The sequence below is a fragment of the Mobula hypostoma genome, chromosome 26 (assembly GCF_963921235.1).
Source record: "Mobula hypostoma chromosome 26, sMobHyp1.1, whole genome shotgun sequence".
In the NCBI taxonomy this organism is placed as follows: Eukaryota; Metazoa; Chordata; class Chondrichthyes; order Myliobatiformes; family Myliobatidae; genus Mobula; species Mobula hypostoma.
The window spans coordinates 37171800-37197506 of record NC_086122.1 but is presented as its reverse complement, the minus strand read 5'-3'; the positions used below and the strand labels follow the sequence as shown (position 1 = coordinate 37197506).

Genomic DNA, 25707 nt, shown 5'->3' with positions numbered 1-25707 from the left:
AGCTAATCATCATCTTATCACTTAAATACTGAGAGGTTCTGAAGACTCCCACGTCTGAGTTTTGAAGATGCTCTGTCAAATGTCCTAATAGCAGTAATCTCCTTTTAAATGCCAAATCTCTTCCAAAAGGGCCACAACGCTATCATGCTAAGCAGGCCTGTGTGCTTCCATGACCCAGAGAGTTATACTGGCTGGATTCAGGGCTTTATGTTTTGGTTCTTGGTAGGGTCACCCAGGCCAGCCTAGGAGTGGCCCGCCAGTCCTCCAGGTTTGCGGGTTCAGCTCAGGGCTAACAACCCTGACTGGTAAAACAAAACTGTTACAGAAACAGCAAAGAAGAATCCTTCTACATCTGAGTGCGATGGTATTCCTGAGTCTCCACCTGGGACTTGCATAACTGACAGTAGTGAAAACTGGGAGGAAGCTACTGACACGATGAAGGAAGCCCTGAATAACACCAGAGACAGAAGACCCAAGCACCAGCAGTGTAACAGGCAGTAAAAATAACATGACAAACCTCGAGGTCTGTGCAATGTAATCCCAGATAAATGACAGCGACAAAAGCAGTACGTTCCACGCAAAAGACCTGACACAATGTAGGTGTTTCATTCTACCTCTGTGAAGCATCTGGTTACCTAGTTATTAAACGAGTGGTCAATCAGCACTTTCTCATTGGTTACTGATAATAGATAATAAATACCAGCCAGGCCAGAAATGTCCAGAAAGTCAGAATGAGAAAATTGAAACCCTACCTCATCATTTCATTGAATACAATTCAAAAGCCACGAAGAACTAATAGGACAACCTAATATCTGTGGTAGCCAAATTTGTTTGTTTAGCGATACAGTATGGAGTAGGCCCTTCGAGCCGTGCTACCATGGCAACCCCCAATAGACCCATTTAACCCTAACTTAACCACGGGACAGCTTACAATGAGCAATTAACATATCCGATACGTCTTTGGATTGTGGGAGGAAAACCCAGACATTCCATGGGAAGGTCCTGCAGAGACTCCTTGCAGAATGGCATCAGAATTCAAATCCAATCTCCAGAATGCTGAGCTGTAATAGCATCACGCCAAGCACGGCGCTACTCTGGAGGGGTTTCTAGGAGATTAGGCACACATGCATTTGGAAGGCAGGATTTGATTAGGCCAGGCAGCATCCGTGGAAAGGAACAAACAATCAATGTTTCAGTTCGAGACCATTCACCAGGACTGGAAAGGAAAGGGGAAGACCAAGATGATGCCTTCCTGGCATCTTCCCCCTTCTTTTCCAGTCCTGAAGAAGGGTCTTGGCCTGAAATGTTGACTGTTTATTCATTTCCACGGATGCTGCCTGTCTTGCTGAGTTTCTCCAGCATTGTGTGTGTTATTCTGAATTTCCAGTGTCTGCAGAATCTTGTGTTTAGCGTTTGTTTAGGTCTAAGTCAGCATGGCTTTGTGCTGAGGAGATCACATCTCATGGATTTGATAGTTTATTTCAAGATAGAACAAAAATGTCATTGAGTGCAGAGTGGTAGATCTAGTCTGTGTGGATTTAAGTAAGGACTTTGATAACAATATGTATAGCCTTTCGGAAGGCCTTTGGTTCCTCATGTTAAGCTTCTATGGGAAAGTCAGATCAGCTTAGGATCCAGAGAAAGCTAACCAATTGCCTTGATGGTAGGATGCAGAGGGTGATGGTAGACCGGAGCCCGTGACTGGTGGTGTTCCTCAGGGGTCAGTGGCTATTGGTCATCTATATCTGGGTAGGACTCACAGCGTGAATGTTAATACACTGGGGAGTGGTGCACTATGCTCAGCTTTGCTCACCTTGCTGCAAGATACCAGTAAGCTGGAAAAAGTCCAGAGGAATTTTGCAAGGATGTTATCGGGAATCACGGGATTGAATTAGGGGGCGATTTGAGCAGGATGGAACCGTATTGATTGAAGTGTAGGAAATTCAGGGGTGATTTTATAGAGGTGGAAAAACCTATGTGGGGCACAGATAGGGTGATTAAGCACAGGCTTTTTACCAAAGTGGGGAACTAAGAACTGGAGGGTAAAGACAGAGAGGAGAGATTTAATAGGAATTTGACAGACAAATGTTTCCCCATGAAAGGTGGTCAGTATGCGGAAGGAGCAGCCACATTAAGTGAAAGGCACCCGGACAGGTACATGGACAGGAAAGGTTTAGAGCTTGGGGGGAGTTCCCAAACTTTTTATGCAATGGACCAATACTATTAACCAAGGGATTGACGGACCCCAGGTTGGGAACCCCTGGCTTAGAGCGATATGGACCAAATGTGGGCAAATGGGACCTGCTTAGATGAGAATCTTAGCATAGATCTTAGCTGAAGGGCCTTTTTCTGTGCTACATGTATGACTTTATAACCCTATATCTGCTGTGAAAACAGTAAACACAATAACATCTTTTCGGGCAGGAACCTCTCAGGCAGTCTATGGGGGTGGAAGAAGGAAAAGGCCACACTATTCCAGAAAAATAATGCAACTTAAATGTCAACATCACCAAACCAGATTATCTTGTCATCATCTCTGTTGTGGGAACTTACAGCTAAACTGTGTCAACAACTACACTTGCCTGACTTGTGTGCTCAACTTGCTGAACTAGATTTGCTGAGTATGCTTACAGGAAAAAAAGTTTCTCAGGGTTGTATATGGTGACACGCAAGTACTTTGATAATAAAATTTACTTTGAACTTTGAGCAACTTCGAAAAGGCCTTCCCTGTAAGTTGTGCCACTGGGACATCCTGAAGATGTACAATTGAATGAGTCCTTACTTTTAAGTGACACCAATTCTGCGTACCAGATTGACTTTCAAGTTTAACACCCTCAGAAGATGTCAGTAAATTGTAGGGTCAATGAAAGAAGCCAATCAGCTCCAAGCAGGAGTCAGGTGTCAAATCCCTTTCTCCTTTTCTCACAGGCACTAAGACAAAACAAGCAAACAGATCAAAGCTAAGATCAAATCCTTGAAAACTCTTATTGTTTAAGTTCAGAAGCATAAAAATGTAGATTCTCAAATGCTAGTGTTGAATTTATATTTGTAGGAATGATTTACAATTATGACAGCAGGCTTCATAAGAAATAGGAGCCAGAGTAGGCTATTTGGCTTTTCGAACCTGCTCAGCCATTCAATAAGATCATGGATGATCTGGCCATGGACTCATCTCCACCTACCTGCCTTTTCTCCCATAACCCTAAATTCTCCTTCTATGCAAAAATCTATCCAGCCTTGTCTTAAATACATTACTGAGGTAGCCTCCACTACTTCATTAGGCAAGAATTCCACAAATTCACCACGCTCTGGGAAAAGCAGTTCCTCCTCAACTTCATAATCCTGTTCCAGTTAATGTTGTCAAAGATCCCAATTCCCGCTGCATTGGGGCACAAGAAATAGGATCTGCGTTAGGTCATCTAGTCCTTTGAGTTTACTCCACCATCAGCAGCACCATTTTCCTCTACTATCGTTATATCATCAGAGTCTCAGATGACCAATCTTGAATCCACGTTAACCCCCATCCCCTCAGTACCCTGGACCCATCTTGTGCACCAGCCTTTTGGCATTTCATTGACTCATCATCATTACACGCCGTGCAGTATGACATTGGCAATCATGGTCTTTCTATGACCATGATTATTCTTGGCAAACTTTTCTACAGAAGTGGTTTGCCATCATCTTCTTCTGGGCAGTGCTTTTACAAGTGACCCCAACCATTATCAATGTCCTTCAGAGATTTTCTGCCTGGCTCAGTGGTTGCATAACCAAGACTTATGATATGCACCAGCTGCTCCCATGGCTTTACATAACCCTGATCAAACACTAACCTAATCACTGGACAATTTACAATAACTAGCCTACCCAGCAAGTCTTTGGACTGAGGGAGGAAACTGAAGCACCCAGAGAAAACCCATACATTCCACTGGGAGGATGCAGAGAGACTCCCAGAGGACACTGAAATTGAACTCTATCTCCCTGAGCTGTAATAGCATCATGCTGACTGTTATGCCACCATGAATTCCTTTGAGATGTCTACTTTTGAACATCCAGGTGGGCTGAGATCACCGTTGTGCAATGGACCATGAACTTTGCACAGGAACCTCTTGCTCTTCACTCTTTTCCTCAATGCCATAAGCTATAGACACACTGAAGAAAGCAGTGAATTTCATAATGGATGCCTGCCTCTGATGAGAAATGGTGCTCAGGATATGGGAAGTAGCACAGGCTTTCTGTGCTCTTGTTATTGACCCTTTGGCTGGCCGGTGGTATTGTTGAGCAGGGGCTTGTTGCAGACCTTTAAGTCCCATCTTTCATATAGCCGTGTTTGAGCCAATAATGACTTAGAGCGCAGTCTTCAACCCTCTGCAAACTTTGCTTCAACAGCTGAGATTTTCTCTGGCATGTTAGAGGCCAACTGGAGACTTGCTAGAAGTTTATAGAATCTAATGAGTAAACAGCCAGATTAGTTTCCCCAAGAATAGAAATGTCAAATACTAGAAGACATAGTCTTAAGGCGAGAGGTGGAAAGATTTCCCTTCCCCCGCAAACTCTGGAATGGGTTCCCAATGAAAACAGATGAAACAGTGGGATTCAAGAGGCTTTTGGCCTGATACATGGATATGCAGGGAATGGAGGGAATGAGTGGTGGGGTAGAGATACGTCTCCACCAAAGGAGGTGCAAGGTCCTCCTTCCCTCCTGTAGCCTCTAAGTCACTCTTGGGCAAGAGGTAGCAGCTGCTTAGCCCTTTGATCAGGGTCATATGAAGTCATGGGAATAGGTGGTGGATGGTCATATGAGCTGCTGCTGCACAACACAAGACCTGGTTATGTGACAACTGACACCAGGCAGACAATCTCTGAAGAGTATTGACAAGGGCTGGGGTCACCCGTCTTGTAGACGCTGCGCGGAAGGCAATGGCAAACCATTTCTGTAGAAAAGTTTGCCAGGAATAATCATGGTCATGGGAAGACCACGATTGCCCATATCATACGATGACGATGGAGGGATACGCATCACGTGCGGGTGGAGGAGATTAGATTAATCTGGCACACTGCTCGGAGCAGACATCACGCTTTGCGGGTCCTTTTCCTCTGCTGTACTATTCTACATGGAACAACTTTGGTTCTGGAGTGGAGATGTCGACATTGAATAGACCAGTAAATGAACTGCATGCCAGTGGAAACCTTGCTGACATAGAGCATTATATCAATTAGGACTGAGAGAAGCCTTGGAGGTGATGACACAACTAAACCATCAGTGTCCATTTTTAAACAATATTGTTAAGCACACACTTCATGCTAACATGTAGCAGGCAGTATGGAGACAAATCGTTGCACTTACAAAATTTGAAAGGATTTTCCACAAAATTTCTCCACTTAGAAGGTTGAGAGTTTTGCAAGTTCAAACAAGGTTAAGGCTATGTAGTGAGATTGATAGAGCAGATGTGCAGTAAAGCTCAATTCTAATTCAACTCCATGGCTACAGGTTAAGGAGGCAGTACAAGAGGAGCCTGTTGGTAGGGTCAGATTTATTGGCTTGCCCGTACTTGACATCGTATTAGTGCAACTTCTGCAGTCAATTATTTTAAGATCCTTCATACAAGGTATTCTTTCAGTCTTGCAGAGAAAACTTCTGAAGCATTCTCATTCACATTAAAGAACTGGTGGGACTCCGTCAATCAGCAGCAGGTTTTTACGAATGGCGAGGCTCAGAAACCAAGTGTGTATCATTTCCTTCAACAAGGGCGTTCCATTTATCAAAATCCTTTTGTAGATCTAAAAATTGAGTCAGAAAAAAAAATTAATTTAACTGGTTCTCTCACACTCTGGCCGGACAGACATGGACACAGACACCCCCTCACCCATCGAATCTCCTCAGTACGTGGTGAACTGCACCCCTCACAGTCAGTGCTCACCCTGACATCCACTTCCAGCACCAACCTCTAGATCTCACTCAACAGCAGGCTGAGGCAGGACAACCTACAGAACGTGCTGTCTGCTGAGGAAACTCAACAGGTCAAGCAACATCTCTGAGAGAAAAAGATGTTGACGTTTCGGGTTGAAACCCTGCATTAGGCTGAAAACTTTTTGTCCCAGTTTCCAGTTTGAAGTAGTGGCGAGCTCGACACCACTGCAGCTCAGAGCGTTCCAGAGTTCAATTGCAGCGTCGTCGTTCTGCAGAGTCTCTGTACGTCCTCCTTGTGGAACGTGTGGGTTTTCTCCAGGCGCTCTGGATCTCAGCCACAGTCCATGGACATACTGGGTAGGTTAATTGCTCATTGCCAGTTATCTTGTGATTAGGCTAGGGTTATGCAGGTTTGCTGGGGTGTGGCTCGAAGGGCCAGAAGGGCCCGTACCACTCTGTATCACTAAATCACATCCTCAGGTGACGCTTCTGCCTTTGCTTTGAGAAAACTAATGAACTGAGTACTTTATTTCAGAAAAATCATATGCACAACATTAACAATTCCTTTTCTCTGACACTGCTCAACCCAATTTGAGCTCCTGCAGCAGATTGGTAGTTGTTCCAGATTCCAGCATCTGCGGTCTCCTGCATCACACAGAACACAGCACTGCTGACAAGTCCGGGATGTGATGTCTTGCCCATCCTCAGAATTCCATCATCTTCTCCCACTGTGCTATGAGAAGTAACTTCAAGGATTGACTGCATTGCTGCATTGACTCCATAGTTCACGACTGGGAAGGGACTAGGTGGTGATGTTTTTCCAGGTAATCTGCTGCCCTCAAAGTTGAAGGTAAGTTTATTATCAGAGTTTGCTCTGCTTTTCACTGCACTGAAGCGGAGGGCCGTGGGCCTACTCCAGCAGCTCCTGGCTTCGTGACCGCGGGCTCCGCGACATTATGCTCTGCTGTGTGATGAACTGAGGCCAAGGCTGTGGCCTGCTCCCAGCTTTGTGTATACGGACTCACTTTTGGTCTGAATGCTGCTTGCTTGCACGATTTGTTATTCTCTCTCTGCACACTGGGTGTAGGATGCATTTCCACCCCACCCCCCATGGGTTCTTTTGGGTTTCTTTGTTTTGTGGTTGTATAAGATACACACACTTTGATAATAAATGTACTTTGAGCTAGTACATCATACATTACCCAGATTCATTTCCTTGCAGGCATTTGAAGAAATACAATAGAATCAATAAAAAAACTGTACACCAGGACTGACAACCAACCAACTGCGCAGAAGACAAATTGAGCAAATACAATAAAAAGAGTAGATAGTACTTGTTGTCAAGTCTATTGGTTGTGGAATCAGTTGAGTGTTGAGGTGAGTGAAGTTATCCACACCGGCTCACCGAGGTTGAAGGGTGGTAACTGGTCCCAAACCTGATGGTGTGGATATACCTCCTTCCCGCTGGCAGCAGTGAGAAGAGCATGGCCTAGATAGCGGGGGTCCTTGATGATGGATGCTGTTTTCCTGTGACCGCGTGCCTTATAGACATTCTCAGTGGCGGGGAGTGATTTGTCCATGATTGGCTGGGCTATGCTCACCACTTTGTGTCATTTCATGTACCAGAACCTATAGGTGGAGGGGCCCTGGTCTAGATATTAGCAATAATTGTTTATTCTGTTTGAAGGTTAGTAACTACAGGAGAGAAGACATCCCTGCAATGCTACACTGTGGTTGCAGTCCATACCGTGAATAAAATGTACTGCACACATTTACTTCGATTACTGAACCTTCTAAACCCACAACCTCTGATACCACAAAACAAAAGGGAAAGAGCAGCAGGTGCTTGGGAATCCCACTAGCCACAAATCTCCTTCTAAGTCGCACATGGTTCAAACGGTTCTGCTTAATATCAGAGAATGTATACAGTAGACAACCTTAAATTCTTGTCTTCACAGACATCCACGAAAAACAGAAGAACCCCATTGTGGAATTACAATCACCAACCCATCCTCTTCGCCCAGCCTGCGTCATGGACTCAAGCCAATGTTTCCCAGACACCTTCACCAGAGAGTCTGTAGGTGGCTCTTGAAGATGGCTACACGGTAGTGTGGCAGTTAGTGTGACACAATTACAACTTGGGGCTGAGTTCCGGGTCAATTCCGGAGTCCTCCAAGTTTGTACATTCGTCCCATGTGGACGTGGCTTTCCTCTGGTCCTAAAGTGTACCAGTTAGCAGGTTAATTAATCATTGTAAATTGTCCCATGATAAGGCTAGATTTTTTTTTAATGCCATGTACCCCTACTGATGAGTCCATGACCCACAGGGTTCGAGCCACTGGGCTAGGGGTTAAACATCTGTAGGTCACTAGATGGTATGGCTCAGTTCCATAATGGATCTCTTTAAAAAAAAACAGAGATCCATTTCCCAGAGGACAATTAAGGATGTATGATGAATGAAGGCTTTATTAGGGAAGCCCGTACTCCGAAACGAGGAAATAAAAAGGCAATTGGAAAACCAGCGAAGGCAGGAGAAGGGAAGGATTGTAAATTTAAAAAAAAATTAGCTTGTTATCAGTCAAGAGTTATTATATTCTGACATGCACTGCCTGAAAAAGGTGATAGAAGCCAATTCAGTAACTCAAGAGAATAAAATAGTCAGGGTACATGAAAAGAGCAGAGGGGATTTAACTGAACAGTTCTTTGAAGAACCAAGCACAGGCTTGCTGGGCTGTATATAACATTTTGTATGATGGTCCTTTAGAACCTACCCAGGTGTCTTTGCAGAAAGGCCATCGCAGCCCTGTTGGTGATTTCAAGACCCTTTAGAGGATCGATTCTTCCCCTCGTCTCAAATGCCCTGCTGAGCAAGTCTCCGGTCAGCAAAGTGAAGTCTGTTTGGCTCTGATGAACTGAATCCCTGAAAGCAATAACCAGAACAATTACTGCAAATAGTAGTCTTCATGTACAGGAAGTTCAAAGTGCATTATCAATGAATGTATACATTGTACAGCCCTGAGATTCATCTCCTAACAGGCAGCCACAAAATAAAGAAACCCTAAAAGGACCCATATAAAAATAAAAGACAGTCAAACATCCAATGTGCAGAGAGAGAGAAAAACAAATCATGCAAACAACAAAAGCAAACAAATAGCAATCGGAACAAGAGAGTCCATAGATATGAAGTCTGGAGCAGATCACAGCCCCAGTTCAACACAGAGCCAAGTAAGTATCATGGAGCAGGGAGCAGGGAGCAGGGAGCAGAACTGGCCTGACCCTCGTCTCTGGTCCCGACAAGATGTCCAGTGATCTAGCCTCTGCTTGACAAATGGCAAAAGCAAAACATTGCTAACAGCCCTCCTGCAAGCACTAAACCATTTCAATTGAAATCTGGTAATGTGGAGATGGCCATTCATTTCACTGTTCTTTATAGGATCATTAAATTAACACCATATTTATTCACAATACAGTCACAGCTAGTGTTTGAAGCATTTAGGAGGAATGTAGAAGACAGAGCAACTCTTCTTAGTCCATGATACACACAAAATGTTGGAGGAACTCAGCAGGTCAGGCAGCATTCGTGGAGGATAAACAGCCGATAGTGAGCCAATGTTTCCCCTTTTTAAAAAAATTAATAACCACTTATTTTAAAAGCAATGGACCAATCTTATTTTTTTTTAAAAAAAAGCATAGCCTGAAAACTGCATGGGATTTTAAAGTCTTTTTTTGTAATATGCATACTACGAATATCTTCAGAATGAAAATGGAAACATCTGTCTTCAATTAATAAAGAAAATCAAAAAGTATAATGAAATACATTACAAAGAAAATCTTTAATGTTTCAAACATTTTTTACCAGCATCCAATTCTAAACCCACGGCAACAAAGGCTATGTGCACAGGAGCATTTCAGTTACTGTGTGGCCGTGCACCTGTGCAGTTTAGAGGAAAAAGAAGCTGAGACCCTTTAACAGGTCTGGACTCATGAGGCATCAAGACCCTTCATGAGCTCTTGAAGTGCCTCGGACCTGAAGGTTAAAGACGACAGCTTACCTTGGGGTTGGACGACCGCAAATTGGTGGGGGAAAGAGGGATGAGCAGGGCTCGTTTTACTACTGTTGCTCATTTTGTTGTGTCCTGTATTGTTAAGCTGAGCATTATCAGCTTGCTACATTTGCACCAGAACGTCTGGCAACACTTGAGCTTCCCCTCATCGCACCCTTGGGTGTGTTGGCTGTTAATGCAAACAATACATTCAACTGCATGCTCTAATGTACAGTACATGTGATAACAAACTTTAATCTTAGCAGGTCAGGTCGAAACAGTCGAAATTTTGGGCCAAAACCCTTCAGGGCTACAGTAGGAAACTTTGTCACATGGTGTGAGCAGAATTATCTGCAGCTTAATGTGAAAAAGACTAAGGAGCTGGTGGTGGACCTGAGGAGAGCCAAGGTACCGGTGACCCGTTTCCATCCAGGGGGTCAGTGTGGACATGGTGGAGGATTACAAGTACCCGGGGATACGAATTGACAATAAACTGGACTGGTCAAAGAACACTGAGGCTGTCTACAAGAAGGGTCAGAGCCGTCTCTATTTCCTGAGGAGACTGAGGTCCTTTAATGTCTGCCGGACGATGCCAAGGATGTTCTACGAGTCTGTGGTGGCCAGTGCTATCATGTTTGCTGTTGTGTGCTGGGGCAGCAGACACCAACAGAATCAACAAACTCATCTGTAAGGCCAGTGATGTTGTGGGGATGGAACTGGACTCTCTCACGGTGGTGTCTGAAAAGAGGATGCTGTCTAAGTTGCATGCCATATTGGACAATGTCTCCCATCCACTGCATAATGTACTGGGTGGGCACAGGAGTACATTCAGCCAGAGACTCATTCCACCGAGATGCAACACAGAGCGTCATAGGAAGTCATTCCTGCCTGTGGCCATCATACTTTACAACTCCTCCCTTGGAGGGTCAGACTCCCTGAGCTAATAGGCTGGTCCTGGACTTATTTCATAATCTACTGGCATAAATTACATATTACTATTTAACTATTTATGGTTCTATTACTATTTATTATTATGGTGCAACTGTAATGAAAACCAATTTCCCCCGGGATCAATAAAGTATGACTATGACTATGACTTTGACTTCAGGACTGAGGACAAAGGGCCTTGGCCTGAAATGACTGTTTATTCATTTCCACAGGTGCTGCCTGACCTGCTGAGTTTTTCTAGCATTGTGTGTGTGTGTGCGTGTGCGTTGTTTTGGATTTCTAGCATCTGCAGAAGTTAAGTTAAAACTTGACATAGGTACCAAAGAGAAGAGAGCATGACCTGGGTGGCGAGGTCCTTAATGATGGACGCTGCCATTCTGACGCCCAGCTCCTGGAGGCACTGTCTTGGATACTACGGAGCTGACTAATTTTGTTACCTTCCGTAGTTTCCTTTGATCTTATGCAGTAGCCCCCTCCATACCAGACAGTGACGCAGCCAGTCAGAATGCTCTCCATGCTACATCTGTAGAAGTTTGCCTTGTCACCCAAGACACTCAATCTTCTCAACCTCCTAATGAAATATATCCACCATCTTCTTTTCTTTATAGAGGCATCGATATTTTGGGACCAGGTTAGATCCTCAGATCTTGACACCCAGTAACTTAAGTGTTCACTCTCTCCACTTCTGATACCTCCATGAGGATTGGCAAGATGGAATACAAGGTGTTGTTCCTCCACCACGAGGGTGGCCTCATTTTGGCACAGGAAGTCATGGATCAACATGTTGGAACAGGAATGGGAATTGGAATTAAACTGATTGGCCAAGGGGAAGTTCAGCTTTTGGCAGGTGGAGCAGAGGTGCTGGACAAAGTGGTCCCCAAATTTACGATAGGTCTCAATGTAGAGGAGAACACCGGATATGATAGAAGACTTCAGCAGGTTTGCAGGTGAAGTGTCGCCTCACCCGGGAGAGCAGTTTGCACCCTGAATGGAGGTGGGGGGGGGGTAGAGAAGGTGAAAGGGGAGGTGTAGCACTTTGATTTCCATGTCCATTCATACCTCCCTCCCGGCACATCTCAACATGCAGCCAGAGGGAGCAAACCCTGTGGAAAGTGGGGGTGGGGGAGGAAAGATATGTTGGTGGTAGGATCCCATTGAGATAGCATAACTTGCCGAGAATGTGTTGGATATGAAGGCTCATGGGTTGGTAGGCAAGGACAGAGGAACTCTACCACTTTTAAGGCAAAAGAAAGATAGGGTGAGCACAGTTGTCTGGGAAATGGAGATGCAAGTGAGGAAGTTAACACTGTTCTTTAAAGAAAGACACATCTGATGTCCTGGAATGGAACGCTGCGCCCTGGGAACAGATGTGGCAGAGACAAAGGAACCAAGAAAAGGGAATAGCATTTTTGCACAAGGTGGGTGGGAAGGGTTACAGTCAAGATAACTGTGGGAATCGGTCCGTTTATAAAAGATGTTGGTCGACAGTTCACCTCCAGAGATGGAGACACATGAGAAAAGGACCAAGTGAATTTACAGGCAGGGTGGAAGTTGGAGGCAAAGTTGATGAAATTGCCAAGCTCAGCATGGGTGCATGAAGCGGTGAGGAAGAGTTGGGAGCACTACCAGGGAAGGTTTGGAACACGGGCTGTTCTATATAACCGACAAAGAGGCAGGTGTAGCTGGGGGCCCACAGCTACCCAGAGTCCGGAGAAAGTAAGAGGGGCCGAAAGAAAAAAAATTGTTGAGGGTGAAGACCAGTTCTGCCAGATGGTCTTGGAAATACTTACTGTATCGAGGTTTTCACGTTCCACCCATGCCCCAAAACCATAGACCCCAGTTTCTTCTATCTTCCATTCTAAGCCACTTGCATCATTGGCTACTTTTTGATACTACGGCTATTAAAAATAATCACTCCTACATAATTTGCTGGCATGGTAGCATAGTGGTTAGAGTAACACTCCAACAGCACCAGCAAAGCAGGTTCAATTCTACCACTGTCTGCAAGGAGTTTGTACATTTTCCCTGTGACTGTGTGTGTTTCCTCTGGGTTCTCCAGCTTCCAAAGACATGTGGGCTAGCAGGGTCATTGGTCACATGGGTGTAATTGGGCGCATTGAGCCAGAAGGGCCCCGTTACCATGCAGGATCTCAAAGAAAATCTAAAGAAATATAACCGTATCTCCAACACATTTGGAGAAGTTTCTCCTTTATTGTTCTCAAATTTTTGTTGTTACAAATCCAGTGGGTCATTGGGCCATTGGTAACTCGGGGCATTTGCTCATTTGGGATAATTCTTAAAGAACAAAAACCAATCGAGGAAATAGACGGGATTCCCTTTATTTATTTGGGACACTATGCTGCTTAATTGGGGCAGGAAAGTGTTGAACAGTTTCTAACTAGCTTGAGTCATATAACCATTAGTCACCACACAAAACTTAGAGCAAAGTTTTAAAATATAGCATCACTTGTGTGTTTGTGTTCAAAAAGCAGTGATTTTTGTCACTGATAGTTGGTGAGAAGCAAGCAGCAAATCAATTCAGAACTGTTTTGCTGACTGGGGTTTCAAGAATTCAGGCTTGGAGATGCCTGAAACAGCCAGCTACTTGTGTGGCTGTTGGACACTACATCGTGCTTAAAGTGAACAGTTTTTAAAATACGATCATTTGTGTGTGTTTGAGTTGTCCACTTGGGCTGACAGATGCTGGTTCAAAAAGCAGTGATTAGATAATTTTGTTTTTATTTTGAAGGTACTAGGTGTCTGTGTGATTGTTCACCGAGTCAATTGGCAGCATACATGGCAATAGATACTGGAGGAAGTCCTCTGTCAAAGACTATTAGGTACTAACAGCTTTATAGTAAAATTACTATAGTAATATCGGCAGTTTTCTAATTTGTTCTGTATTTCATTTAATACATAAATTGTTACTCAGCTAAACAGTTGTTGTCTTTCATACTTTAACTATTTCCATGAAGCTTCAGCTAATCAGGGCAGCCACTTACTTGGGCCAAAATGCACTGGTCCTGATGTGTTCCAATTAACTGGATCCACTGTACTTCCATTCCCTGACACCAAGCAGCAACACCGAATCTGTACTGGGCTCTTTCTGTCTTATGGAATTCAGGCTGGTTTTACTTACACGATGGTGATAATCTTGAGGTCAATGTTTTTGGATTTCAGCCTCTCCTGCTTTGCAAGGCTCTCCTTTGTCTGGAACTTATCAGAGTTAATGCAAAATATAGGACCGATGACCTCGGAATAAATGTCCTCTGCTAGTGGCAGCATCCAGGTATCCAGAGCCACAGCACACCTGCAGGGAAGGAAGACAATGAGGAGCGAGGCCTTGGGAAGTTGCAGTCATCTAATCAAAGAGGAATAGTGACTAGCATTTCATAATGTCCTTCACCACTAGTGATGCTTTGCTGTGATAGATAGCAAGAACTATTGAGAACCTTGTCCAGTTAAACATATGGTACTCTACCTTGTAAAAGATGGACAATTGTTTTAGATTCAGTTACACAGTGTTGTTTAGACCAAACACCAGGACGGGGAAGTAATGAGATCTTAGTGACTTTGATTGTGGAATGGTCATTGCTGCCAGATGGGGTGGTTTGAGTATCTCAAACTGTTGATCTTCAGGGATTTTCACACAGAAGTTTCATGCGTTTACAGAGAATGATGCCGAAAGCAAAAAAAAATCTAGCGAACAGCAACTGTGTGTGTGAAAACCCCTTAATGAGAGGTCAGAGGAGAATGGCTAGACTGGTTCAGGCTGACAAATGGAGACAGCAACTCAAATAACGAGTTACAACAGTGGTGTGCAGAAGAGCACCTCCGAACACACATGTCAAACCTCGAAGTGGATGGGCTACAGCAACAGAAGACCTTGAACATACACAAAGTGGCCACTTTATTGAGTTCAGGGAGGCATCACCTGCAGACATCAACGTAGATGATAACTGCCTCACTTTACGGCAGGAAGCTGGCACACTGAACCCCTTTGTTGAATTCTCGGCAGTGTACGTACCTGAACCGTTTATCCTTGGCAAGCGCCAAGATCGATGTGGAGCCTCCAAATGAATGACCCATCACTGCAACCTTCTGTAGGTCAATGCAGCCCTGTAGTGAAAACAGCACCATCTCATTTCTCAACATAGTCCTTCTCAAAGAACCTTCTGCAGGTCAATGCAGCCCTGTAGTGAAAACAGCACCATCTCATTTCTCAACATAGTCCTTCTCAAAGATCCTTCCGTAGGTCAATGCAGCCCTGTAGTGAAAACAGCACCATCTCATTTCTCAACATAGTCCTTCTCAAAGAACCTTCTGTAGGTCAATGCAGCCCTGTAGTGAAAACAGCACCATCTCATTTCTCAACATAGTCCTTCTCAAAGAACCTTCGGCAGGTCAATGTAGCCCTGCAGTGAAAACAGCACCATCTCATTTCTCAGCATAGTCCTTCTCAAAGACAGCAATGCAGCTCCCAGTCCCGGCTCTAATGGACACACTCCATGAAGTGGAACTACAGATGGGTTGAATACAATTGTTACTATGTTGGACATTGGTAATGTGGAATGCTGGAAATCTGGTTTATTAGTGGGACCGAAGGCAGGGGAACTGCACGTCCTTGGTCACCGAGGACGGCTCCAATCCGCAGAGTCGCCCGTTTGCAGCCGCCCACGAGAGGGGTGGAGATGTCTGTGCCTGAGGTGGCGTGGCGTGGCGTCCATGCTGGAGTCTGTGCTGCCCTCAGTGTTCACTCGGCACAAGACCAGCTGTATCGTTTTTGACTGCAGACTGTCGCAACATTCCTGAACTCAGGGACTTGGGCTTCTGTTTGTGCGACTATTTTACTGCTCTTATATCTGCTATGTTCCTCGTGCTGTGTACGACTTGCTTCTCCATTTTGCACTTTGGCAAATGAAATGTTGTTTCATTTGGCTGTATTCATGGGTCTGGTTACGGATGGATTACACTGGCAGAAGGCCACAAACACACACTGAGCGGCCAGTTTATTAGCTACAGGAGTACAAAGCACTACACAGCACCAGACAGTCCCTTTGGCACGTCTAGTCTGTGTCAAACTGTTATACTGCCTAGTCCCATCCGCTCACATGGACCATAGCCCTCAGTACCCCTCTCATCCACGTACCTATCCAAATTTCCCTTAAAATATAGTCATACCCACCTTCAGATCAGAGAGGTGCAAGCTCTCGAGGGTGTTTTTGATGGACGTGCCACTGTTGATTTCGGAAAGGATGTTCAGAACCCGGCCACATTCCTCCACTCGTTGAGACAGCTGAAAGAGTGGCGGGGGGGGGGGGGAACAGACAATATGCATTAATGGAGCTTGAAATAGGGCCTTAATATTTTGTTAGTGCTGAGAGTTCAGGAACTGTGGATTTGAGGTTCTGTCTGCTCAATAAAAACTGAGATAAAAGAAGGAAAAAGTCAAAAACAATTTTGACTTTTCATTGGCAGTATAATGCATAGGGCATTTGGCCATACTGATTCAGATTTATGTGGAATACAAGAGCATTCAGAATTGCTTTACCAGAAGCACTTCCCTCTTAGAAGGCATCTTCTTTGAAAATTATTATTCTATTGAGAATGAAAGTGGGATTTTCCCCACAGAGAATACTCTTGTTGATTTGACAGCTCAGTAGCCACTTTGTGTTCTCTACCATCCCAGTGTTTGTTCTGAGTTCACTGCCCTGCTGCAGTATTGGATTCAGGCACCAGGTGTCAGTGGTGAGGTAGTTTTAACCCACAGATCCCATTGATTTGCCTGGAAGAGGAATGTAAAACTAGTCAACCAATGATCACACTGTCTTAGCTCAGCACAATGGATGGCAAAGCCTACAGCCTCCTTTCCTAGCTGCAATGTTTACAGCACAGATCGAAACCATTCATTATGGGAACTGCACTGCGGCAGACAGGCACCAGACCACCATTAAGTACATACAGAAAGTTACCAGAAAAAGGCCAGAAATAAAATGAAAGATCCCACACACCCTGCCCATGGACTGTTTGTCCACTCCCATCACGGGAGTGGTTACACAGCATCCATGCCAGGACGACCAGACTCAAACACAGTTACTTTCCCCAAGCTGATCAACACCTCTACCCGCTAACCCACCCCACCGTCACTACATACAAATCACCTAGCAGCACTTTACATACATTAATCGGCCAATGTATACAAGCATTACTTGTATTTTATAGGATTGCTTTTATGTTTTATATTTATTGTGTGCATTTTTTTAAAAAAAAGGTTCTTTATGCTTTGCATCTCCTCCTCCTTCCCTTTCCCTGATGGCCCACTCTCCTCTCTAATCAGATTCCTTCTCTAGCCCTTTACCTTTCCCACCCACCTGGCTTCACTTATCACTTTCCAGCTATCCTCCTTCCCCTCTCCCACATCTTTTTATTCTGGCATCTTCCCCCTTCCTTTCCAGCCCTGAAGCGGTGGGGGGGGGGGGGGGTCCTCGATCAAACATGTCAACTGTTCATTCATCTCAATAGGTGCTGCCTGACCTGCTGAGTTCTTCCAGCATTTTGTGTGTGTTGCTTAAGTTTAGTGTTTTTATGCTGCATCAGATCCAGAGAAACAATCATTTTGTTCTCCTTTACACTTGTATATTACATAATGGCAAACAATCTTGAATCTTCTCCAGTAGAGTACCAAGGCCAATAGGGTCAACTCCTGAAGCCAGGCTGCATGAATTAGGTTCACATCTCCTCAAATTTAAAATGTTGAATATTGATCTGAGGTTTTATTATTTTTTATTTTTTTAATTTATTTTTTAATTTTATTTTTATTTGGATAAGGAGTTCACAATTATCATGTACTTTTTTCACACATATAACCTTTTCCATTTTTTTATATGTATAAAACTACAATTATTTATACAATCTGAGGTTTTAAATGTTTAAAGGATTTGTTAGGTACAGAGAAACAATTTACACTGGTGGGAAAAGCAAAGAGAAAAAACCATGTTAAATTCAGGCAAAGGGGCATAGACATCTCCTCCACCTGCCCCTCAAAAATAAATACCTGTGGAACATAGGCAAAATGCTGGAACTCAGCAAGTCAGGCAGCAGCTACGAAGGGGAATGAACAATTGATATTTATTTGGATCTTGGCCTGAAACTATGCATTCCCCTGCAAATATACTGCCCGTCTTGCAGCGTTCCTCCGACATTGCGTGTGCATTGCTCAAGACTTCCAGGATCTGTAGAATCTCTTGTTTATAAAGCAACTGTGGAATATGGCAAAAAAGGGAGATTTTGTGATGGGACTGATTTTTTTTTAAACTGGTGAGGGTAAACTTGGGAAAAGGGGTCTGATTACATCTTGGCTGTGACTAGAATGATTAGCAGAACAGGCTTGTTGGATTCAAAGGCCTCCACTTGAACTTCTGACCCAGTAATATTCTCACTTATTCCAGTGCCAGCATCTCTTCCATCTCTCAAGAAAGGTCGATTTGTCTCTTGAAATATTTTGCTCTGTAACTTCTCTAACTTTTGTGAAAACTGTCCACCAAACTGCACACATCTTACTACCATTTTCTAATCTTTGACAACCATATCCTGGCTTTCAAAACAATTAAGGCTGCTTTAATAAGCAGCTACATTTTATTAAGAGGCAGGAAATAAGTTAACACACCCCTGCAAAATTATGGAGCAACTTAAACTAACCAATAAAGTCATAGAAGGGACCAGTTTGGTCTATCCTTGTCCGTAACAGAACTGTGGCACATCAAACAGTCAGCCAGCCAGACCACCCTCCACCAATATCTTGTCCCAAGCATTTAGACAACAGTGATTCCAATCAGTTGGTTCAAATCAAATATACCTGGGTGAATGATTCTAGCTTAGATTGGTATCTTGGTCAGAATGGGCCAGATGGGCTGAAGGGTCTGTTTCTGTACTATATCACTATAACCAATTGCAGACAAAGAATCCCTAGCAATGGCTTCTCTTCCCACACCCAACTTAACTCCAGTGAAGTCCAAAGTGCTTTTGATCTTTCATCTACATGCTGTTCCACAGCAACACTGGTCAAAAACACAACCTCCGTTTTCACGTGCACACTAACGACACCCACCAATACCCCATTCCCATCACTCCGGAATCTTTTCCTGTCATAAAACTGACAATGTGTCGTCCAACGTTCAGTACTGGATAAGAAAATCTTCCTCTAGCTGAATAGCTGGGGGACAAAGACCAAGCTTCATTCCCCATCTCTCTTGCTAGTGACTCAAACCAGTCTGTTTGCTACACCTGACTCTGAGTGGAACATCTAACCACAGATACTGTTTTCACCTCAATGATATCACCTGATCTTACCATGCCAGCACCCTTGCAGCTTTTCACTCTTCATACCTTTCAGTACTTCTAGACCTCTTATGGACACCTACCAAGTTATGCTCAGCGACCCTCCTGCTACTTTCCAAAGCTTTACATTACTCCAAAGCATCGTGAATTTGGAGATGAGCAGGGACTACTCCTGGGAGCTTGTGGTCAATATCACTGTTTGTGGGAACAGTGGTATTGGTGTTTGTGGGAGTTTGCTGAACTGTTAGGCAGGTCACTTTCAGTGCAACCCGACTACAGTGCTAAAATTAGTTTAGCAATTGGAAACCAGTTTGGCACATGCTGAGGTCACAACGCCGCCATTAAGGCAGAGAGCAGATGCCATTGAATGAGAATGGTTTGCTCTGCTTACATTGAAACATGGGTCGCTTTGATTTCCTAATGTCTAATATTCTGCAGAACAAACTTGAGGTCTTACAGATATCATCTTAGAAACTGACTGAGCCCACAGTCATAAGTGATGATTAAAACAGATCTTCTAAATCAGCTGGTTGAGAATCCTGCTCCCGTTTTGAACTACATCCAGGGGCACTTGCAGCAAATTTCCTGATCCAGTCAGTAAATGTTCTCATGGCAGAGCTGAAGTGAACAGTTTTACTGGACTGCTGAATTAATAACAACATTTTTGAAGCACCTGGTTATTCCGAAGGGGGAACTCCTCCTCGCCTGCGTTCAGCTTTCTGGCGGGCAGCCACACTTCTTCCAGGTCAGAGCGAGCATCTGCAGAATGTTCCTCCATTTGTGGCTTGAAATAATAGGTACAGGCAGCTGATTCATCTCTGATTCAAAAACAAACATCCAGAATTATCTAACATCCAAGCAACAGTTTCAAGAAACTCATGTACTGTATTAAAATGCTCAGATGCTCAATGTACGAGATGGGGCTAGATATAGAATGAAGCTCCTCCACCAGGACCCCATTCTGTACTCTGGTTAAAAGCAAAAAAAAAAGGCATTTAATAGAGCAAACATTTGTGCAAAGTTAGAGGATTGTGAAATTTTTAAAGACTAGCAGAAGGCAACAAAAACAAAACCATGGGGGAGGGGAAGATGAAGTATGAAGGCAAACTAGTCAAAAACAAATGATACTAATCAAAAACGTACTGCAAGTTTCTTTTTCAGATAAATAAAGAGCAAAAGAGGAGAGAGCGGAGATCGGACCACTGGAAAATGACACCGCAGAGATAGTAATGGGGGATAAGGAAATGGCAGATGAACTGAATAAGTCTTTTGCATCAGGCTTCACTGTGGAAGACGCTAGTAGTATGCCGGAAATTCAAGTGCATCAAGAGGCAGAAGTGAGTGCAGTTGCTGTTAGTAAGGAGACTGTGTTTGGGAAACTGCATGGTCTGAATGTAGTCAAGTTACCGGGACCTGCTGGACTACACCCCAGGGTTCTGAAAGAGGGAGCTAAAGAGATTGAGGAGGCATTAGTAATGATATTTCAAGGATCACTAGATTCTGGCAAGGTTCCTGCAGACTGGAGAATTGCAAACGTCACTCCATTCTTCAAGAAGGGAGAGAGGGAGAAGAAAGGAACTTGTAGGTCAGGCAGCCTGACCTCAGTGGTTGGAAAGATGTTGGATTCAAGATCAAGGATGAGGTTTCAGGATATTTGGAGGCACAAGGTAAAATAGACCAAGGTAAGCATTTTTCCCTTAATTGAAACCCATCAAATGTTGAAATGTTTAGATAGAGTGGATATAAAGAGGTGGAGGAGCCTAGCACCAGAGTTCACAGCCTCAGAACAGAGGAGCCTCCATTTAGAACAAGGATGAGGAGGGATTTGTTTTTAAGCCAGAGGGTGGTGAATCTGTGGAATTCTTGCCAGAAGCAGCTGTCGAGGCCAGGTCACTGGGTGCCTTTTAGGCAGAGGTTGATGGTTTCTTGATTAGTCAGGACGTGAAAGGTTTTGGGAAGAATGCAGGAGAATGGGGTTGAGAGGGAAATGGATCAGCCATGATGAAATGGCAGAGCAGAGTCGATGGGCTGAATGGCCTAATTCTGCTCCTATGGTTACAGTGATAGATGAAGCAAAAAAAAAAAAATTCTTCCTCACTAACCCATCAAATATTCTCACCCAAACTTTGTGGGAATATTTGATGGGTCAGTGATGAAAATAAAAACTTCAGAGAGTTAACAACAGGATACCCTCTGCCAGGAATGGCAGAGAAAAAGCCCAGTGGATGCCACCCTGTTACCATGTTTTGGAACAATGTGGAGCCATCCCCCAAAATTAAAGAAAATTATCAGAGCACACACAGTACTGTCACCACCTACAACCCCGAGATTATTTTTCCTGCAGGCATACTCAAATCTACTGTTATAGAACAGCAAATGTAAACAGAACCAATGAAAGATCAAGTGGACCATAGAAGGCAACAAACAACAAATGCAAATATAAACAAATAGCAATAAATAATGAGAGCAAGAAATAACACGATAAAGTCCTTAAAGTGAGATGACTGGTTGTGGGAACATCTCAACAGATGAGTATAATTATCCTCTTGTTCAGGAGCCTGATGATGGCTGATGTTCCTAAAACTGGTGTTCAGAGCCCTGAGGCTCTTGTACCTCCTACCCGACGGCAGCAGCGAGAAAGAGCATGGTCCTGGGTGGTGAGGGTCTTTGATGATGGATGCGGCTTTTCTGTAACAATGTTTCATGTAGATGTGCTTTACCTGCCGAATCCACTACCTTTAGTAGGATTTTCCACTGAAAGGCATTGGTGTTCACCAACAGAAAGCAGTGCTGCGACTCGCCAAAAATACCTGTGCTCCACGGCGGCAACGAGAAACCCCTGGGATGCCATTTCGAGGCAGATGGAAGAGTACACAGTCCTGTATCAAGGAAGAACAGAACAATGGGATGTTAAAATAGAGTGTTAGAGATCGGAAAATAACCACATCCTTGTACCTGCACATGAGAGAGCAGAACATGCAGCAACTTTAATTTAGTAAGTGAACGATGGGCCATTGACACTTTGCAAAGGAGCAAGGATGCATCTAAAAGGGAAGCAGAATGTGCAAATGAAAGAGGAAATTTAACAAAAAAAAAGTTCAGAACTGTAAATAATTCTGGCAGTTCTAGATTTTTGAAGAGATACAAAACCACCAACAAAAATACTAAGACCATCTCTAAGAATATGCCAGAAATGATCGGACACGCATTCAGGAAAGCCAGAGTTATCTTCTGCAGAAACCGAGAAGTGAGCAGACGAAAATTACAGAAGAGTTTGGTTCTGATCAATAGACCACAAATACACAGTGGTCAGTAATAAATCCAGGAAGAATTGTGATAGGGATCTCACATGTTTGGAATGAGATATGTGGGTGGTATGCAAAACAAAGCATTTCACTGCATCTCAGTACACGTGAAAATAATTATTCAGAGGGTGGATAGAAGGCCAAACGCAATGTTGAAAGAGGATTATAATAGTTACTTTGATAGAAGTGAGCAGAAATGAGGAAGTATTACATTGGGATGAGATGAAGGAAGGGAGAAGGCTTGTGTGGAGCTCTGGTCACCATGGACCTACGCTGGACAGAATGTCTTTTGCACCTCATATCAAAGACAGCTTCGGCAGTCTGGGTGGACGAGATCTAGTGAGGTCCAGTGGCTAGGAAGGTGTTACTGCAACGTTGTATGGAGAGTGAAGGGCATGACAAAGAACAGAAGATGTCGTGGTCATCCACTGCAACCAAAGAAGACCCCAGTTTGTGACGCTTGCTCGTACCACCGGACCTGGACTTGAGGTCGAGGGAGTGGGACAAGGCAAAATGAGCTAGTTCTATTAGGGAGTCAAACACAAGAGATTCTGCAGATGCTGGAATAACACAAAATGCTGGAGAAACTCTGTCCTGATGAAGGATCTTGGCCTGAAAGTGTCAGCCACTGATTCTTCTGCATAGATGCTGCCTGACCTGCAGAGTTCCTCCAGCATTTTGAGGGTGATATGGGTTTGTGTGTTATCCTATGAAGCAAGATAGAGAAAGCAAATGAGGAAAACAGTGGAATGATTGTACAGGAGGTACTGCAGCCTCAACAGGTACAAGGTACTGTCCATGACCATGGGAGTTTCCTCCAGGTGCTCCAACATCTTCCTGGCTAAATTCCCCCAGTGGACCACAAGGAAGCACATCAGAAATAATAGGTTGCAGGAAAACAGGTGGGAAGATGGGACTGATGGAGACCTTCTGAGAACAGGCAGAAACTCAATGGACCTTCAAGGATGCAAGGAAAAGGGGCATACAAGGAAAGGGGGAAGGGGAAAAAAAAAGGTTAAAAGCTAAAACCAACACATAAAATGCAGCAGGAACTCAGCAAGTCAGGCAGCAGCTATAGAAATGAATAAACAGAGTCAACTTTTCAGGCTGAGACCCCCCTTCAGGACTGGAAGAGAAGGGAGAAGACACTAGAATAAAAACATGTGGGGGGTGCAGATAGCTAGAAGGTGATGTGAAGCCAGGTGGGTAGGAAAGAAAAAGGGCTGGAGAGGAGTGGACCATAGCAGAAAGGAAGGAGGGGCACCAGTGGGAGGTGATAGGCAGGTAGAGAAGAGATAAGAGGCCAGAATGGGGAATAGAAGAGGGGAAGGAAGGGAATTTTTTTTTTAAACTGGAAGGAGAAATTGATATTTGTGCCATCAGATTGGAGGCTACCCAGACAGAACATAAGGCATTGCTCCTCAACCCTGAAGGTAGCATCATCTTGGCACAGGAGGAGGCCATGGAATGACACATCGGAACAGGAATGGGAATGAAAATAATCGGCCACTGTGGTGATGGAGCAGACGTGCTCGATGAAGCTGTCCCCCAATTTATGACTGGTCTCACCAACGTAGAGGAGGCCACATTGGGAGCTTCATCGGGGGCATAATAGACAGCTCCAGTGGTTTCACAGGTGAAGTGTTGCCCCATGTGGAAGGGCTGTCTTGGACTCTGAGGGGAGGTGGTGAATGGGCAGGTGTAGCACTTTGGCCACTTGCAGGGAAAAGCGATGGGAGGGAGATTAGTGGGGAGAGACAAATAGACCAGGGAATCATGGAGGGAGCCATTTCTGCGTAAAGCGGAGAGAAGGAGAGGGGTAAAGATATGTTGGGTGTTAGGATTCCTTTGGAGGTGGCAGAGGTTGTAGAGGATGATGTGTTGAACGTGGAGGCTTATGGGGTGGTAGGCAAGGACAAGAGGAAGGCGGTACGTAGGTAAGACAACTGAAAACAAGAATGATGAACCAAATTAAGAACAGAATAGCAAAGAAACAAAACAGACTTTAAGGATAGGGGAGTCAGAGAGAAAAAAAAAGGTCAACAGGTGGACCATTGCCAGACCCAGAATGCAAGGTGGCGTGGCTCATCTGTAAAGAGGAACTGACAGAAGCTGAAGGGTCAGATGTGTGATCATACTCTACCTGAATGCCCCAAGACCATGCGAAAATATAATCACAGGGTATTTCTCCACAGCTCTGAAAGAAGCGTTCCATCCAACTGGGACTGAATAATGACCTAAAGGTTTAATAAATGAGGCACAAAATATTGACATTGAGGTGTGGGATTCCATTACCAAAACTAATTTTCCAGTACATCCAATGTCCAGGACTGGAGAATAGATAGTTAAAAAAACAGTCAGAAATACTTAATCCTTATTGAAAATAATATGCAGTCATAATGAGGCTATGATGCATATTTAAGTACACACACACACTCTTAAGACTTCCACAGTACTGCATTTGGCAACGTGGAGCAGAGAGTGAGTTTGTAAATCTGGTGGGAACAAAGGATGTTGGGAATAGTGAGGGTGGGGTGCCACGGGAGGGGTGTGGGACAGGGGCACAGGAGGCAGCGCAGGTGCAGACGCACCCAGCTCTGAGACACCAGGCAAGATCATTTGATTTCAAACAATTGGTTTACTGACCATTATAGAATGTGCTCCCCTCTCCTTTTCACCCAAACATAATTTCCCCCTTCCTGGCCCATTCCTACTCTCAGTGCATAATAGAGACCCATATCAGAGTCAGATTTTATCACTCACATCATGAAATTTGGTGTGTTTTTTTTTTAAAAAAACAGCAGTACAGGGCAATACATAAAATTACTACTGCAGTATAAAGACCTAACTATACATGTGTGTATGCCCAAGACCTTTGCACAGGACTGTAATTCTTACAAAAAAATGGCTCAGCTTTCTTTCCTCTTGTCTGGGTAGAATCTGTTACTCCCCAAGTGTCAATTAATGGATTACCCAACTCTAGGTTACCAAAGCAAGGAAAATCCAAATCTTTCATATGACAGTCGCTCCAATCTTTCATATGACAGTCCTGTCATCCCAGGAATTAACCTCGTAAACCTCTGCTGCACTCCCTCAATAGCAAGAATGTCCTTCCTCAAATTTGGAGACCAAAACTGTACACAATACTCCAGGTGTGGTCTCACCA

General features: G+C 44.1%; 1 protein-coding gene across 2 annotated transcripts in view; it reads right to left on the bottom strand.

Annotated features, from left to right (window-relative positions):
- Positions 1-5492: 5492 nt before the first annotated feature.
- LOC134338268 (platelet-activating factor acetylhydrolase 2, cytoplasmic-like) overlaps positions 5493-25707 on the bottom strand; it is a 56069-nt gene continuing 35854 nt past the window's right edge. For both annotated transcript variants that reach the window (XM_063033988.1, XM_063033989.1), the window contains 8 exons: positions 24685-24778; positions 22047-22115; positions 19910-20054; positions 16085-16195; positions 14927-15018; positions 14039-14209; positions 8680-8828; positions 5493-5778 (listed from right to left, as the gene is read on the bottom strand). In XM_063033988.1, the coding sequence (XP_062890058.1) occupies positions 5696-5778; positions 8680-8828; positions 14039-14209; positions 14927-15018; positions 16085-16195; positions 19910-20054; positions 22047-22115; positions 24685-24778 (914 nt within the window). In that variant the 3' untranslated portion in view covers positions 5493-5695. The remainder of the gene's footprint in view (positions 5779-8679; positions 8829-14038; positions 14210-14926; positions 15019-16084; positions 16196-19909; positions 20055-22046; positions 22116-24684; positions 24779-25707) is intronic.